At 51.3% G+C, this 15042-nt stretch overlaps 2 protein-coding genes across 3 annotated transcripts in view; one reads left to right on the top strand and one right to left on the bottom strand.

Annotated features, from left to right (window-relative positions):
- The window catches only part of ITGA10 (integrin subunit alpha 10), an 80320-nt gene extending 74870 nt beyond the window's left edge, over window positions 1-5450 (top strand). The window contains exons 29-30 of the mRNA XM_075908365.1: window positions 2725-2838; window positions 4878-5450. Of these exons, the coding sequence (XP_075764480.1) occupies window positions 2725-2838; window positions 4878-4928 (165 nt within the window). The 3' untranslated portion in view covers window positions 4929-5450. The remainder of the gene's footprint in view (window positions 1-2724; window positions 2839-4877) is intronic.
- Window positions 5451-9278: 3828 nt separating this feature from the next.
- RNF115 (ring finger protein 115) overlaps window positions 9279-15042 on the bottom strand; it is a 64497-nt gene continuing 58733 nt past the window's right edge. For both annotated transcript variants that reach the window (XM_075908383.1, XM_075908382.1), the window contains one exon: window positions 9279-14077. In XM_075908383.1, the coding sequence (XP_075764498.1) occupies window positions 13946-14077 (132 nt within the window). In that variant the 3' untranslated portion in view covers window positions 9279-13945. The remainder of the gene's footprint in view (window positions 14078-15042) is intronic.

The raw sequence follows: 15042 nt of genomic DNA, 5'->3' as shown, positions 1-15042 counted from the left end.
CTGAACTTCCAAATAAGAGGATACTCCTGAGAGGCAGTGTATCGCTATCAGTATCTACCAACTCCGTTGTATGAATGTGTTATCCTCCACCCAGCACCTACCCTACCCCACCTCCCTACCTTAAGAGGGTTCCTTATCCTGGTTTGGTTGTCCAGCTGCTCCTAGGGTAGGTGGAGGGGGGGTTGGACTTGAGGCCAACACGGTACACGCCCCAGCCGAATGCGCTATCCCCATAGCCACTCCAGCACCCACCTCACCTCCCCACATTCAAAGGGTCCTTTATCCTGCTTTCCTAATACAGGAGCCAGCTCCATCCACAGAGTAGCCTGTGTTGGATGACCCAGGGATGGACCTGGCTCCCCCATGAGGAAGGCAGGATAAGGGACATCATGCATGAAGTTAGGGAGGTGGAGTGGGGTCTGGCATGGCCCTGGGGAGCACAGGATGGTGGGCTCAAGTCCTACCCACCCTGGGAGCGACAGGACAGCCAGCACAGGCTGCCTCAAGGATGGATCTGGCTCCTGCATTGAGAAGGAAGATAGGGAAGTGGGGTATACAGGCAGTCCCCGGGTTACGTACAAGATAGGGACTGTAGGTTTGTTCTTAAGTTGAATTTGTATGTAAGTTGGAACTGGTACATATTGTAGGGGAAACTCTAGCCAAACATTTCTCCAGAGCTCAGTTTTATTCTCCCACACCTCACTTCCCTCAGTCCTTTATTCTCAAGCTGAGGTGTCTGCTGAGAAAAGCCGCTCCGCGTCTCCCTGGTCTGCTGAGGGGGCGCTAGCTTCGCGTCTCCCTGGTCCGCTGGGGGGGGGCGCTAGCTTCGCGTCTCTCTGGTCTGCTCGGGGGGGCGCTAGCTTCACGTCTCCCTGGTCTGCTGGGGGGAAGCAGCTAGTGCGGGGTTGCCTCACCCCGTTTGTAAGTAGGGATCCGACGTAAGTCGGATCCATGTAACCGGGGGACTGCCTATATAACATCAATACAATGTGAGTTGGTAGATACTGATACAGATACACTCCCGAGTCTCGGGAGTGTCCTCTTTTTTGAAAGGTCAGATATGGTAACCGTAGCACTGTGCATCTAACGTGTAGGGCAGTGTTTCTTAAACTGTGTTCCACGGCACGCCAGTATGCTGCAGAGAACAGAAGAGCTCAAAATGGCCACCCTTAAAGGGGCAGGCAACTTTTTTTTTTTTTGGCTCAACAAAAAAATTCTTAGTGTTTCCCATTTTAAAAAAAAATTGTTTGGTGTTCCTTGGTCTTAAAAAGTTTAAGAAACACTGGTGTAGGATTACCAGATAACTTCAAAAAAAAATACTGGGACACACTTGATCTCAGACTGGGGTGTGGGGGAGCTGGCCGGGAGGTTAGGGGGAATGGGGTTGGCCAGGGGAGATCAGGTGGGGAGGAATGGCTGGTGGGAAGCAGGGCTGGCTGGGAGGGGTGAGGGGGAGCGGGGCTGGCCCGGGCGCACGCAGATCTTGGGGTGCTTCCCATCCCACACATAGCTCTGGCGGGGCACACGGGCGAGTCCGGCCCCAGGAATTCCATCCCGCCCCGCCCCCCTCCTCTCTACTGTGTAGTTGGGTACTGCCTGGCTGGTAGACATGCTCATGCAATGTGAGTGTGTCTACCAGCCAGGCAGTACACAATTACGTACTGATACTCACGATGATAATAATAAAACTTACTTAATTAGAAAATACCAGACATTTCTAGGTCTGGTATTTTAATTTGTTTCCTGGACAGAAAGCTCAAATACCAGACTGTCCGGTTCAACACCGGACACCTGGCAACCCTACTAATGTGCCCATTCATGAGCTAGTCTGTTCAGAGGTGGGTTTGGGGGAGTAGAAAGGGTTAAATTCAGAGGGCACAAGTCTCATTTCTACTGAGGCCCACGGCTCCCTGGAGACCAGCCTCACACAGCACTGCCCTGGTCACTTAGTTACAGCCTCTTTTCAAATGCCTTGGCCTGGGAGTGGGGGGACACACTTCATAAAAATGAGAACCAGGCACAAAGTGGCTTGTTGGAATGAGCTACCCCAGCTTCTGGCTCTGTTCTTCCTCACTGGTTCTGTGGGGTGGTGAACAGATACCAGGCTCCACCCGAGTTGGAAGCACGGAACACTAGGCCCTGGTCTACACTAGGGAGTATTTCAAAATACCCCCCCCCCATTTCAAAATAAGCAACTGAGCATCCACACTACCAAGTCCCGTTATTTCGAAATCCTACTCCTACTTTCCTTGAGGAATAAGCTTATTTCAAAATGGTTATTTCAATAGCTATTATTTCAAATTTAGTCATTTCAAAATAGTTTCCCAGTGTAGACATGACCATGGTCAGTGTTTTTTGAACTGTGTTCTGTGGTACACCGGTGTGCCGCGAGGCAGTCAAAATGGCCACTCTTAAAGGGGTAGACGACTTTTTTTTTACTTTGCGCAATAATTCCCCCCCTTACACACACACACACACACACACACACACACACACACACACACACACACACACACACACACATTTTTTTTTTTCTTCTCCCTAAAAAAAAAAATTGTTTGGTGTTGCTCGGTCTTAAAAAGTTTAAAAAACACTGCCCATGGTGAATAATCCTTACAGGGCATGCTCTGTTCTGAGTCTTATACCCCACGCAGCAGCCAAGCCTCAGGAGGGAGCAGGGACAGTTTGGCTTTGCTTCCACCAGCATCTATCTGCTCTTTGCAGACAGTCCTGGAGATCATCCGGCCCAAACACATTCCCATCTCTTTATGGATCCTGATCGGCAGCATCATTGGAGGCCTCCTGTTACTGGCGCTGATAATATGGGGTCTGTGGAAGGTAGGTGGCCGTGTAGAAATGCGGCTCAAACTTTGGTACAAGCCACTGCCAGGGCTGCACTGTGAGGGGAAGGAACGGTTTCCCTAGGGCTCGTTCCCTGAATGCAGCCGTTGCATGACAGTGCCGATTTAAAGGTAAAGGTTTGAGTTTTCACCTCCCTCACAGCCGCTTTTGGGCCCCTTGTAGCAGCAGAGCAAGGTAGTTGGTGCATAAAGGGGCCTTCCGGCCTCAGATGCTCAGGGTTACACAGGGATACTTAGGAAAGTGAAAGCAAGTCAATTGAACCAGTAAGGCCACAATAAATTCCATACCCTCCACCCCCCATTCAGAATTACAATGGCCTTACTTTGGTTGATCTTAAAACTAAGCTGCATTTCCAAAGTGAACTAAGATCACCCAAATGAAGAAACATTCATCTGAATTAATGACAGGTCATGATTTTTTTTTTTTTGAAGTGGACTAGTGACATGCCAGAAAATCCACAGGAACTGCCCAGGCTCACTTTAAAAACGCCCACCTGTCATTAATTCGGATTCATGTTTCTGAGTGGTCACGTGTGGCCAAGTCCTTGAGGCTGTGAAGTCCCAGTCAGAGGATCGAGCTCGAGGTGGGCAATAAACCAGTGGTGGGCCGCTGCTGCTATATTTACCTGCGTCTCCGCGGATACGGGCACTCGCAGCTCCCCTTGGTTGGGAACAGCGCCCTGCGGCCAATAGGAGCTGTGATCAGCCACGACCCTGGCGGACCAGATGTAGCCCACAGGCCAGTATTTGCCCACCCCGATCAAGCTGGAAGGCGGTCAGGTAGTTGAGCGGAAGATCCAGCAGACGGCATGCTGGGAGTTTGACAACCCCACACTGCGTGCAGCTCTGCCACTACATGCAGCGAAGCTGCAGGTGCCGTGGAGGACTCTGGGATATCTTCCCTCAGTGGCCCCTGCCTTTAGCAGGGGGTGGACCACTGGATTCCAGGGGGTGGACCCAGGCAATGACACCTCAGGTTTATCAGCCTCTTTGGGCTGCCACTTGCTATCGCGCCCCTCCTTTCCTTTGGCTGCAGACAACACGTGTTGGTTTCCTGGAAAGAGGCAGAGCAGGGGGTCACAGCCCTGGGATTGATAGAATCATAGGGCTGGAAGAGACCTCAGGAGGTCATCAAGTCCAGCCCCCTGCCCAAGGCAGGACCAATCCCAACTCAATCAACCCAGCCAGGGCTTGGTCAACACCTCTAGGGATGGAGATTCCACCCCTTCCCTAGGGAACCCATCCCAGTGCTTCCCCACCCTCCTAGGGAAATAATTTTTCTTAATATCAACTGTTATTTGACTGTTTTATTTCCTAGCCCCACCGCTGGTCTATTATGGTACGAATATTCAGCACAGCATAGCTCAAATAAGCTACATAATTCAAGCTACACAAATTGTGTATTTTATTTCAAAAAAGAGACCTCTCTTCTGACAAGTCCCTTAATCCTCGTGGAACGAGGTTTACTGGGCCGTTATTTCAAACTATATTTGAAATAATGGGCTTGTTGCTAAGATGCAGAAAACGCTATTTCAGGCTACCAGATGTACCCTTCCAGACCTACAAGGCCTGATCACCATTGCGTGGGTTAAAATTAGGGCTGTCAATTGACCTGCATTAACATCTGCGATTAACGCTCCCCGTTGCAAAGCCCCTTTGAAGCGCCACTCCGGTGCTTCAAAGGGGCTTTGCAACAGCGGAGCCGGGGATCAGCTGGAGTCCCCAGCTGATCCCAGGCTCCTAATGCGCTCGCTGCCCCTTGGAAACGCCGCTTTGGTGCTTCCAAGGGGCAATGCTGCATGGAGCCTGGGGTCAGCGGGGGACTCCAGCTGATCCCAGGCTCCATGCAGCGCTGCCCTGTTGAAACACCATTGCAGCGTTTCAAAGGGGAGGCGCACGAGATTAATTTTTTCCAATCACGTGATTAATTGCGATTAAATTTTTTAATCGCTCGACAGTCCTAGTTAAAATTCATACTGAGCCATCAGTGTCCTCTCATCTCTGTCCCCCCTACAGCTTGGATTCTTTGCTCACAAGAAGGCCCAGGAGGAGAAGGAGGAGGAGTGACATGACAGGGGCTGCCCTGCTCCGTTCCTTGCTACAAACTCTCACTCGCTCAAGCTGCGCCATGCTCCAGCCAATCGCACCTGCCTGCAAGGAAGAGCAGCAGGGGCGGCTAGGCTGAGGGGCAGAAGAGCCCTTCCTCGGTTAGCCCATGGACATTTCCTTTGGCACACCCGTGGCTCAGAGGACTCTCTGGCGGGTAGAAATAGTGGGAGACGGTCCCCCTCCGGCTTGGGCTCTGCCGGGGTAGGGCAGATCCTGTCGCCCGGCGAGTGCTCCTACACTTGGTTGCATGAAGAATGCAGCTGAGTTCCCTTCTCCAGCGGCTTAGGCAAAGGAGACAAGGAGTTTGAGCCCAAAGGGGAATCTTCCCAGCTAGCAAAGCAGGCACAAAACCCACCCCCCCAAGCCAGGGTGGACCCACCACTCAGCCCAGGCCAGCTGACATCGGAAAGACAACGGGGCATTGCAACTCTTCGCAGCCCGCGGGGGCTCGTCAATAAAGTTTGCAGCGTGGTTGGCTAAGTTCTTTCCCCCTCTTCGGCTGCACTGTCAAGTTAAAACCTCCCCCTGCTCGGGATGCTGTTTTCAGAGGGCCCACGGCCGGTCCCTCAGCCCCGACTGCTCCCTCCCTTGTAAGCTTCTTGGGGCTTCCCCCGCACTTTGGGTGGAGCGGCCGGAACCCTCTGAGAAACCCCCCCCCCCCCCCCCACACACACACAGTGTAAGAGGGGAGCTGATGCCCGCCACTCAAACTGGACCCAGGCTTGGCGGGGGCAGGGCGAGGAGCCAGCACGGGAGGGCGGGGAAGGAAAGGAGCTGGCTGCGTGAGCAGGGATGCCCCAGACAGTTCAGGGTAGCAGCACTTGCTCCATTGAAGCACCCGCTTTTAGGGAGGACCAGCAGGGGCCACAGAGCTGTCAGATGCAGGACCACGTGGGCAAAGACCTGGGTGTAAAGGGAAGGGGGGGAAGCGATTAGAGAGCCTGAGGTTAGAACCCCCACCCCCTCCCCAAATTCTGCTCCATAGCTTTGCTGTCTCAGCCCTGACCTGGGGAGAGGAGGCCAGGCATCAGCTCACACTCCCCCCCGCAAGCCAGAAGGCTGCGTTGCCTTGTGCCTGCTGCATTTCTCTTCACCAGCCGAGGCTACAAAAGCCCACAGAGCAGGGTTACAAAGAAGCCACCTGGGGAGCTCCTCTACCCCCTCCTTCCCCCCGACCTTAAAACCAGAAAGGTGGAAACTGCCCAGGGCATCCCCGTAGAGTCGACTCCAGCCAGGGCCAACAGGAGGGCGCCAGGGCACAGTGTAACCAGCTGCTACTCTAAGCTGGCATTCAAGCTCCTCCTGCCATGCCCAGCCTGTTTTAGAGCTGGATGAACAGGGGAGTCACCAATATGGACAGTAACCAGCCCACTGTAAAGCAGTTCAAAGACATGCTGGCATCATCACTGGCGGGAGGGGGGAGAGAACAGGTGAGACACACCTCTTCGGGATGGGCTAGGTATGCTGGGCCCTGCCTTAGCGCTGGCCTCTCGCGGTCCCTCCCCGCCAACATTTCTATGGAAACTGAAGAGCAGCCTGCATCTGACACCCAGAGACTGAAACTGACCAGTAGCCAAATGGGGAAAGAGGCAAAACTATCAAGCGCCCTCAGTGGAAAGTGATGGGGACTGCGTTTGGCTTGAGCCCTGCCACAAAGCAGCATTTAACGGAGCCCTCTCTAGCCAGGGATCAGATGCAGCCGGCATAAGGGATCTCTCCAAGGCCTTCGACACGCAGGAACAGCAATCTAACCACCAGGACCTTGTTCCCCAAGCAGGGGGTGAAAGGAACTTAAATTTCTTAAAGATACCGTCCTAGCCCAACCCTGCTCCTGCCAGCTCTTTAAATAGCTCCCGACTGGCTTTTGCCACAGTTCCTGCCAGAGCTGCGCACCAGGGCACAACCGCCTGCCTTCACCTCTGTCCCCAAGTAGAGATTACATAATGCCGGTGTTTGCACAAGCAACCTCCCCTCTTCCCCGCCAAGCATATGCCCTTGTCTCTGTTTCATTGCAGCTCTGCAGTGTTGAATCAAGGCCAGTCCTGCCTGCAGATTAAACCTCTCATGGGGTTAGGGCCTAGAGTTACTGGGACATGATTTGTACCAAAGGGAAGAGCTGCAGGTCGAAACGAGAGGGGACGAGAAAGGGGCAGTTACCCTAACAGAACGACAACAGGAAGGCAGCAGGTTTATTCCGATGTGTAATTAACATTCTCCCACCATTAGAGGCATTGGACAATAGAGGTCACCAAAATAATCTTGCCCCCAGCCTTGCGATTGTGGAGAAGAGCCCTTGTATCGCCATTGTTCATTTTTACTGATTCACAAACCCACGCACCCCAAAAAGGAGCTTTCTAAATAATCCATCCACTCAACGCCAACTCAGCACTCCAACGACACTGCCTAGGGCTAAGGATCCACTGTGTTTCAAATCTCTATTCTAGGATACTTGGCTAAGTGTTCCTACTACTTACAGACCCAACTCTGAATATGTGACACACCGAGTACTTTACAAAACGTCCACGCCACCTGTCCAAAGGAGGGAAGAGGGGACATTTGGGGAAAATCGCAGACGTGATTTATTTCTGATTGCTGGTTACTTGTGAGACAGCAGTGCTGTGCTAGACGCTGTACAAGCACAGGGCCCACAAAAAGCCAATTCACAACATTCAGCTCTTTGCCCTAGGACTCCCAGTCACCCCCGGTGTGTAGGAGAGGTTGTTTAGCCGCCCAATTCTCCCCTTCGCCCTGTTTGTGCCTTTCCCGACAAATGAAAACCTGATCCCTTCTGGCCGCGCTGACGAGAAAACCAAGCAAACCCAAGTGCTGCCGGAGCAAATCAAACGCAGTCATGAAAGACCATGTATTTTCATGGCTTCCCTTTGCAAAGCCGCCCTTGCAAACAGGCGCTTCCCCTAAACCTGGTCTAAAATCCACCACGAGCCTCAAGCCTGCACTCTCCTGCTTTGTCAAGAGCAAAGACGTCTTCCCGGCTTCCTTGAAATCAAACCGTGCTCCCCTCTTGCCACCCCTAGGATGCTGGCTGTCAAAAGACACCTTTAGTTAACAGCTTTGGTTTTGGCTTGTGCAAGTCTTTCAGCAGGTTTAAGACAGCCAATCGTTAGTGGCAGCTTGGGAAGTGAGAAGACCTGACCCCTGCTCTCAACAGGCAGGCAGTGTAGCGTGGTGGACAGCACACTAGGCTAGGACTCAGGAGACCTGGATTCTATTCTGCACCCTGTCACTGCTCTGGTGAGTGACCTTGGCCAAGTCCCTTGACGTCAGTGCCTCAGTCCCTCTGTCAAAGAGGGACAACGACACCGATCTCTTTTGTACAGCACTTTGAGCGCGTTGGATGAACAGAGGTTTTAAAATAAAAGCAACACCATCGACCTGGAAGTCGTGGCAGATTCCGGCACCTGAGTAGAGCCCCATTGCTGGACCGGAGCCTTAATTTTCCATTTAAAAAAAAAATGTTTTAGGCAGCAGCAGGCAGAGAAAGAGACCCTGCCACAACACAGGGAACTACTTTAGGAGAAGCCAGAAACTAACATTTGGGCTGCCAACCGCAGAGAGGAATCCAAAGTTTAACCATTGGCCAGATTTTCATTGACACTACTACGAGTGAGTTACTAATGGAACTGATGCGCCTTGAAGGCCCCTTGATGCTACCAGAATCGTATAGAAGGGCCCCAGTGTGAACGAAAAGGAAACCTACAGGCTTTTTGTTGGCCGACTGTTAACAGCCACCCTTGGAGGAACAGGCAACTACTAGTGGTGCACATTCCTCAGTGCACATAAAATTTATTCCAGAAAAGTTAGCGGGAACACAGCTCCAGACCTCCAAGCCCAGGCTGTCTCCCTGACAGGAATCAAACAGCAAAACCTTCTACAATAAAAAAAATCGGCCCATGTTGGCCATGCACAAGCCACAACTTCCCTATTAAAAGGCAAATTATTTGTACCAGGGGATAATATTCCTGCTCAGTCTCTGATGGCCTAGCAGAGCCCTCTTAATGCAGTGCTGCCCACTCCCGTGGTGGAAACCACAGTCTGCATGATACTTCATGTTTTTTATGGTAAGCCCCACCTCCTGGAGCCATGTGATGACAAGAGAATCCCAGATGCCCTTAAATCAAGGAAGGTGCCAAGGAAAGCTAGAGAATCGGAACCATGAAGGCTCCCAATTCACAAGGAACCCCACGTGCCGGATGGTCGGTTTCCATGGATTTTTAAAGCAGGCGTGTGATTTCTTTCAATGGGCACCCCCCCAAAAGGTAGCCATGGTAACACAAAGGCTAGAAGAGGTGAACACATAAGACGACTGTTTATTACAAATGCAGAGATAACCACAGAACCAGGCCAAGTTGGCTCCAGGGTGCATTTTGACACTTGTCTCCCAAGCCGGTTTCCCACCAGCTCTTCGCAATTCCCTGGTTTTAATATGGGAGAGTCAGCAAGAATTAACGAGCTCTTCCGCAGACTGTAAACACGGTTACACAACTAACTGATCTCTCTCATTACCCATTTAAATCATTAAAGGTAAGGCAAAAACCCATCGATGGCATTTCTCACGATTCTTTCCCTAACTCCTTTGGGTGCCATATAAACCAAATGTTACCAAACCAGGCTTTCCTCTTTCACTGAGACTTCTGACGTTGGTTGCCCCTGGCTTTGCCATCAATTTATAGCATGGTCTCAGGTGAAACCCAGGTGGGGAATGTAATCGAAAGCAGCGGTCTGGCGATTCCCTACTTCGGTTCCAAACTGAAAGCTGAAGTCAGACACAAACAGGAAATAAGACGCATGTTATTGAGCACGAGTAACTGACCATGGGAATAGTTTATCATGCCGCATGGTGGATTCTCCAGCATTTGGAGTCAGCCTGAGATACCACTGCTGATACACAGAGGTGACAGGCTGCTCTCAGATAGCAGCGCAAGGCTGTGATAATTCAATCGATGTCAGCAGAGTGAGCCCTGTATCGATACAATTTGGTCTTCTGTTGCCATAAGATGCACTGATTCTACTCAGCATGCTCTCACAAGAGAGATCACTTAAACCAGGGCTGGATCCATCCCACTTAATGCATTGAGCTGGACGGCAGCTGGCCTCCTTCTATTTGTATCCTGCTGCCCATGTCACTGAATTTCCGGGAGATGGCTCTGGCAGCAGGATCCCCTTTAAATGGCTCCCGGTCACAGCCCAGAGCTGAGTGCCTTTTAAATAGCTGCAGCAACCCCCGTAGCTGCCAGCCAATGCCATAGTGGTGGGGCCAGAAGCCATGAGCCGTTTGCTGCGTATTTTCTTCAAAGCCTCTGGCCCCAAATAACTTTGGAGAGAGGCTAGTCCCCAGCCCCGCGCCTTCTGCCCTAAGCCCCGCGCCTTCTGGGGATGGGGTGGGCGGAGCTATCCTATGACCAGTACCAACATTCATTAAGTGGCCCCCTTGCCACAAAAATTATTGCCCACCCCTTTCAAATCCTTCGGGCTTGTGTGTCGCTTCTGTGAGGGTGCAGGCACACTGTAGCACTTAAAATAAAAATCACCAAGACATCGAGTCCAACCCCCTGCCCAAAGCGGGACCAACCCCAACAAAATCATCCCAGCCAGGGCTTTGTCAAGATGACACTTAAAAACCTCTGGGGATGGAGATTCCACCCCCTCCCTAGAGAACCCATCCCAGCGCTTCCCCACCCTCCTAGGGAAATAGCTTGTCCTAATATCCAACCTAGACCTCCCCCACTGCAATGTGAGACCATTGCTCCTTGTTCTGCCATCCATCACCACTGAGAACAGCCTCTCTCCATCCTCTCTGGAACCCGCCTTCAGGAAGTTGAAGGCTGCTGTCAAATCCCCCCTCACTCTTCTCTTCTGCAGACTAAACAAGCCCAAATCCCTCAGCCTCTCCTCATAGGTCATATGCTCCAGCCCCCTAATCATTTTGGTTGCCCCCTTCTGGACCCTCTCCAATGCATCCACATCCTTTCCGTAGTGGGGGGCCTAGAACTGGATGCAATACTCCATTAAGAGAATGCGCCGCAATATTGACATTGAGACGTGTGACCTTCAGAAATCCACCTGCCCAATTTAACACCCACCCGGCTCAAGGTGTGGAATTCGAGCTGCTGTGCAAACCACAGGGCTTGATTTCTAGGTGAACGAGGAGTAGCCAACCATGTCTGGCAATGGCAGGAATAGGAGAGGAGAAAGACGTGAGAAACCATTCCGATTCCATCTGGCTAGCTTGCAAGAGGTTAAACAGCATCAACCTGTCTAGGGATTCATTTCCTATGTTAAAATAGGAGCTTGATCCCAGTGCGATGCCCAGCCTTCCCCAGCAGAAAGGGGTCTGGGAAAGAGAGAGGCTGAGTATCCAGTCCAGAGGATGTATAGCTGGCAGTGACATGCCCTTGCAGCTGTTTACGCTTTGGTGCACAGCACAGCCAAGCGAGAGGTGAGGTCCCACAGGGCGGCAGGAGATCCAGCGAAAACCCGAACCAAACCTCCCGTGGCAAACACGAGTCACGTTGCTTAACACAGGACTGGAAGGCCCTCGGACGTCACCAAGATGAGGGCGGTGTAAGAACACAGAGGAATTAAACAGAACCGACTCCACAGTGTGAATTTCCTGCTGCTTCCTCCCACCCCCAATACACTTTTAGACAGATACAGCACAAGAGGGAGGTTTAGACAATGCCCAGAACATCTGGGTCCCAACCTGGCTGGCCCCTCTTTGTTAGCACAATAAACCAGTTTAATAATAAATCCAACGTCTGTCTTCTCTGCTGCCTCCCAGAATGGAAGTTGAGTCATTAAAGGCCTTCCTAGGCAAACAAATCTCCATAGAAACCCTCCTGCATCCCAGCCACTCTCTTCCCACCTATTGAACCACTAGTAACCATTTCCTGAGCAGTGGCACAGCGGCCGTCTCTCTCACACCCATGCCTCGCACTTGCACTTCATGGAGCCCATAGGTTAAAGCAGAGGCAATCATTTTTGGTGGGGGGGGCACCCCACAATTTTGGTAAGTGGTCAAGGGCCACTTGTCTGTGGAGGGAGTGCAGGGTCTAGGACGGAGGTGCGGTGCAGAAGGGCACACGAGATAAGGGACTGGGGTGCAGGAGACTGTGTGGGGTCTGAGAGGGAGTTTGGGTGAAGGAGGGGGTTGTGACCTGGGTCAGGGGATTGGGGTACAGGGAGGGTGTTTGGGTGCAGGAGAGGATTGTGGCCTGGGACAGGGGCATGGGAGGGGGTACAAGGTCTGCGAAGGAGATGTGACCTGGTGCAGGGCACTGGGTAATGTTGGAGAACATTTCTCCTTTGGTCTTGATTGTGAGCCGCTAGGGGCTTTGGGTGGCCAACTTGAAGCACCCGGAAGGAGCCCAATTGTTCAGAAAGTGGGTCCTGAGTAATGTTTCCAGTGTGTGGAATAAATTTTGTTCGGTGCACTCAGGCATGTGTGGATGTGCACCACCCATACACACAAACCTAGCTGTGGGTGCTCTTCTAATCAACTGGGAAACAATGGAATCTCCTGGATGGCTGTCCAAACACTCAGCTTACAGTGAACACTGCTCCTAACATTCCTGCCTATTTTGTCGTCTTCTTTTGGTACCTTTCTAAATCCCTCTTCCACCATGCAAGCCTCCCTCACTCCCATCAAGCCTCTCAACGTCTGATCTTCTTTAGAAAGGCCTTTATTTGACTTTATAGCAAACGAAACACTAGTTTAAATCAAGTGTACCTGGTACACGGTTACAGCAATGAAGTGGCAACAATTTTAGACGTGACCGACCCTCTCCTTTCCTCCTTCCTCCGGGCTGATCCACGGATTTAGCACGGCTGCAGGTGGGTTAGTGAGCATTCTATGCTCAAACATGATTTGGACGATAAAAACAAGAGCTAAACATGGATGAAATGTTACAGAAGTGAAAAATTAAAACGTTATCGGTCTTGAAGAATTAAGATTTCCTGTTAAACACCGAAGAATCAGCCATTAAAACAGTTATGCAGTTAAGTCGGTTTACCTGAAGGATGCCTTAAAGTGGTCCATATGATACAATTCCATTAAGGATCCTAGATGAATCCGTCCAGACGGGATTTAAAAAAAAAAATCCAAACAACCCATTTTGGACAAACTTGGGAACATCGGCACATGGATAAGGGCTAGAAAAATCAGGCCATAAGACAAAAATGTTCTGCACATGCCTGCTCCCCAAAATTCTGGAGGATTCTGCATCTCCTCGCCCAAGAAACACCCCCCCCCCCCCCCCCCCAATACTCAAAAGCCATGGGCAAGACATTTTTGGACTCTTCATTCCTTTTGATCTTATAAATTCTCACTCGCACCCCCTTGAGTAACCCAGGGCATATTTCACTTGAATTCAAGAGAAGAGGTAAACACTGATGGATTCGATTTTACTCCGCTTTAGGGGCGCGGAAGAGGAGGAGGGAGATGTGTCAAAAATCTCATTCACATACCTTAGCAGCTGCTCCCATCTGATCAAATACATTACCAAGAGGGAGAAATCCTGACCCCACCTCAACCCCAAACCTCTCCATGGCTTTTATCTAGGAACAATGGGGGAGGAGGGGGTTTCCACCTCACCTCGGAAGGCTGCACAATAGAACGCAGGACTTGCAAAGTGCCCGTCAAGTTGGAAACCCTTCCTTACACATTTTGAAAGAACCACGTTACTTAAGATTTCACAAGTATAAAAATCAAACCATCACTCAAAGATTCTGAATTCAGGACAACGGAGACAATTCTGATGGAGATGCTATTCGCTCGGAGATGCTAGTTTAAGTTTTGGAAGGGACAGCACTCATTGCAGTAATATCGTGGAGGGGAGGTTTCCTTCCCCGGCCCTATATTTCCTGCTACTCTTCTTTTTTTGTTGGTTTTAATTATAATACAATTTACAACTGTAGTAAGAATACTACGGGCAAAGCCCCTGGGAAGCCATCAAGCTTCAGAAAGTCCATCGATCGTGTAATTGGCTTTCACTGCTAAAGCTGTTACTTGCGGAGGCCTCCGGGTTCTGTGTTTGCCGAGTGGAGTCCTCGCCGTTTAAGCTCTTCCTGCAGACCGGACACGTGTCGTGCTGAAACGAGAGCAGGAGGGTACCGTGAAAACCCGGCCTTGGGAACCAGTTAGCCACGGCTGTTTATATAGCAACTTGCCAACTCCACACGCCTTCTACGCGCAGAACTTGGAGGAATTCTCTTCACCTGCCACCAAAATGCAGCCCCCTCTGGGTCAGCGCACGCCAGCTGATTGAGCAGCGCCAAGCAATGTGACACAGACTGGGAAGGGTTGGATTTTAAATCGAGAACTGCTGATCCATGTTAATTTCAACAGGCACACTTAAGTGGATGAAAAAAAAAGTATCAATAGTCAGCATGCCAGCTGGGATCCATTGTTACCGGCCCTGCCAGGAGCCCACCCCAGTGGCAGGAGTGGGACAGCAGAGCTACAGCGGTCTCTCAGCTGCCTCAAGGCTGGGAGCAGAGCAGAGACCCCACTAGGCAGGACAGTGAGCACCCAGCTGCAGGCGGGAGGCAACTGCACAGCTGACTGGCTCCTGCAGGCGTGCAGGGACCTTTGTGCGGCCGCACCATCATGGGCCTCCTTTCGTGCTCACCAGACAGGAATACAGGGGTCGGCTCAAGGCAGGATCTGCTCAGCAGCAGGGTGGTTTCCCCCTGCCCCGGCAGGGGCTTGTCTGGCTCTTTACAGTCCCAGGTAGGAGGAGATCAGGTCTGACAGGCCAGGATGACTGCAGTCTTCCTCCCCCCGGCACCTTGTACCGTGATGTCGTGAGTTCCTTAGACACACACAGGACCTCCCCCACCACCTGCTGTCACTGCTGCCCTAAGACCCAGACTCCAATTCCACCCCCAATGCTGCCACAATAAAAATAATTTACCTCCCTCTCCCCCCAAAAAAAATCTTTAAAAAATAAGATAAAAATGGTCAAATTAGAAAATAAAAATCAAGTTCTGCCAATCCCAGTAATAAAATTGTTTAGGAAAGCAGGGAGGGGGGAGCTCTTAGCATCCAGTTGAA

Source organism: Pelodiscus sinensis, chromosome 24 (assembly GCF_049634645.1).
Source record: "Pelodiscus sinensis isolate JC-2024 chromosome 24, ASM4963464v1, whole genome shotgun sequence".
Classification (NCBI taxonomy): domain Eukaryota; kingdom Metazoa; phylum Chordata; order Testudines; family Trionychidae; genus Pelodiscus; species Pelodiscus sinensis.
The sequence above is the reverse complement of the archived record's forward strand: the minus strand, read 5'-3'. Positions and strand labels throughout refer to the sequence as shown.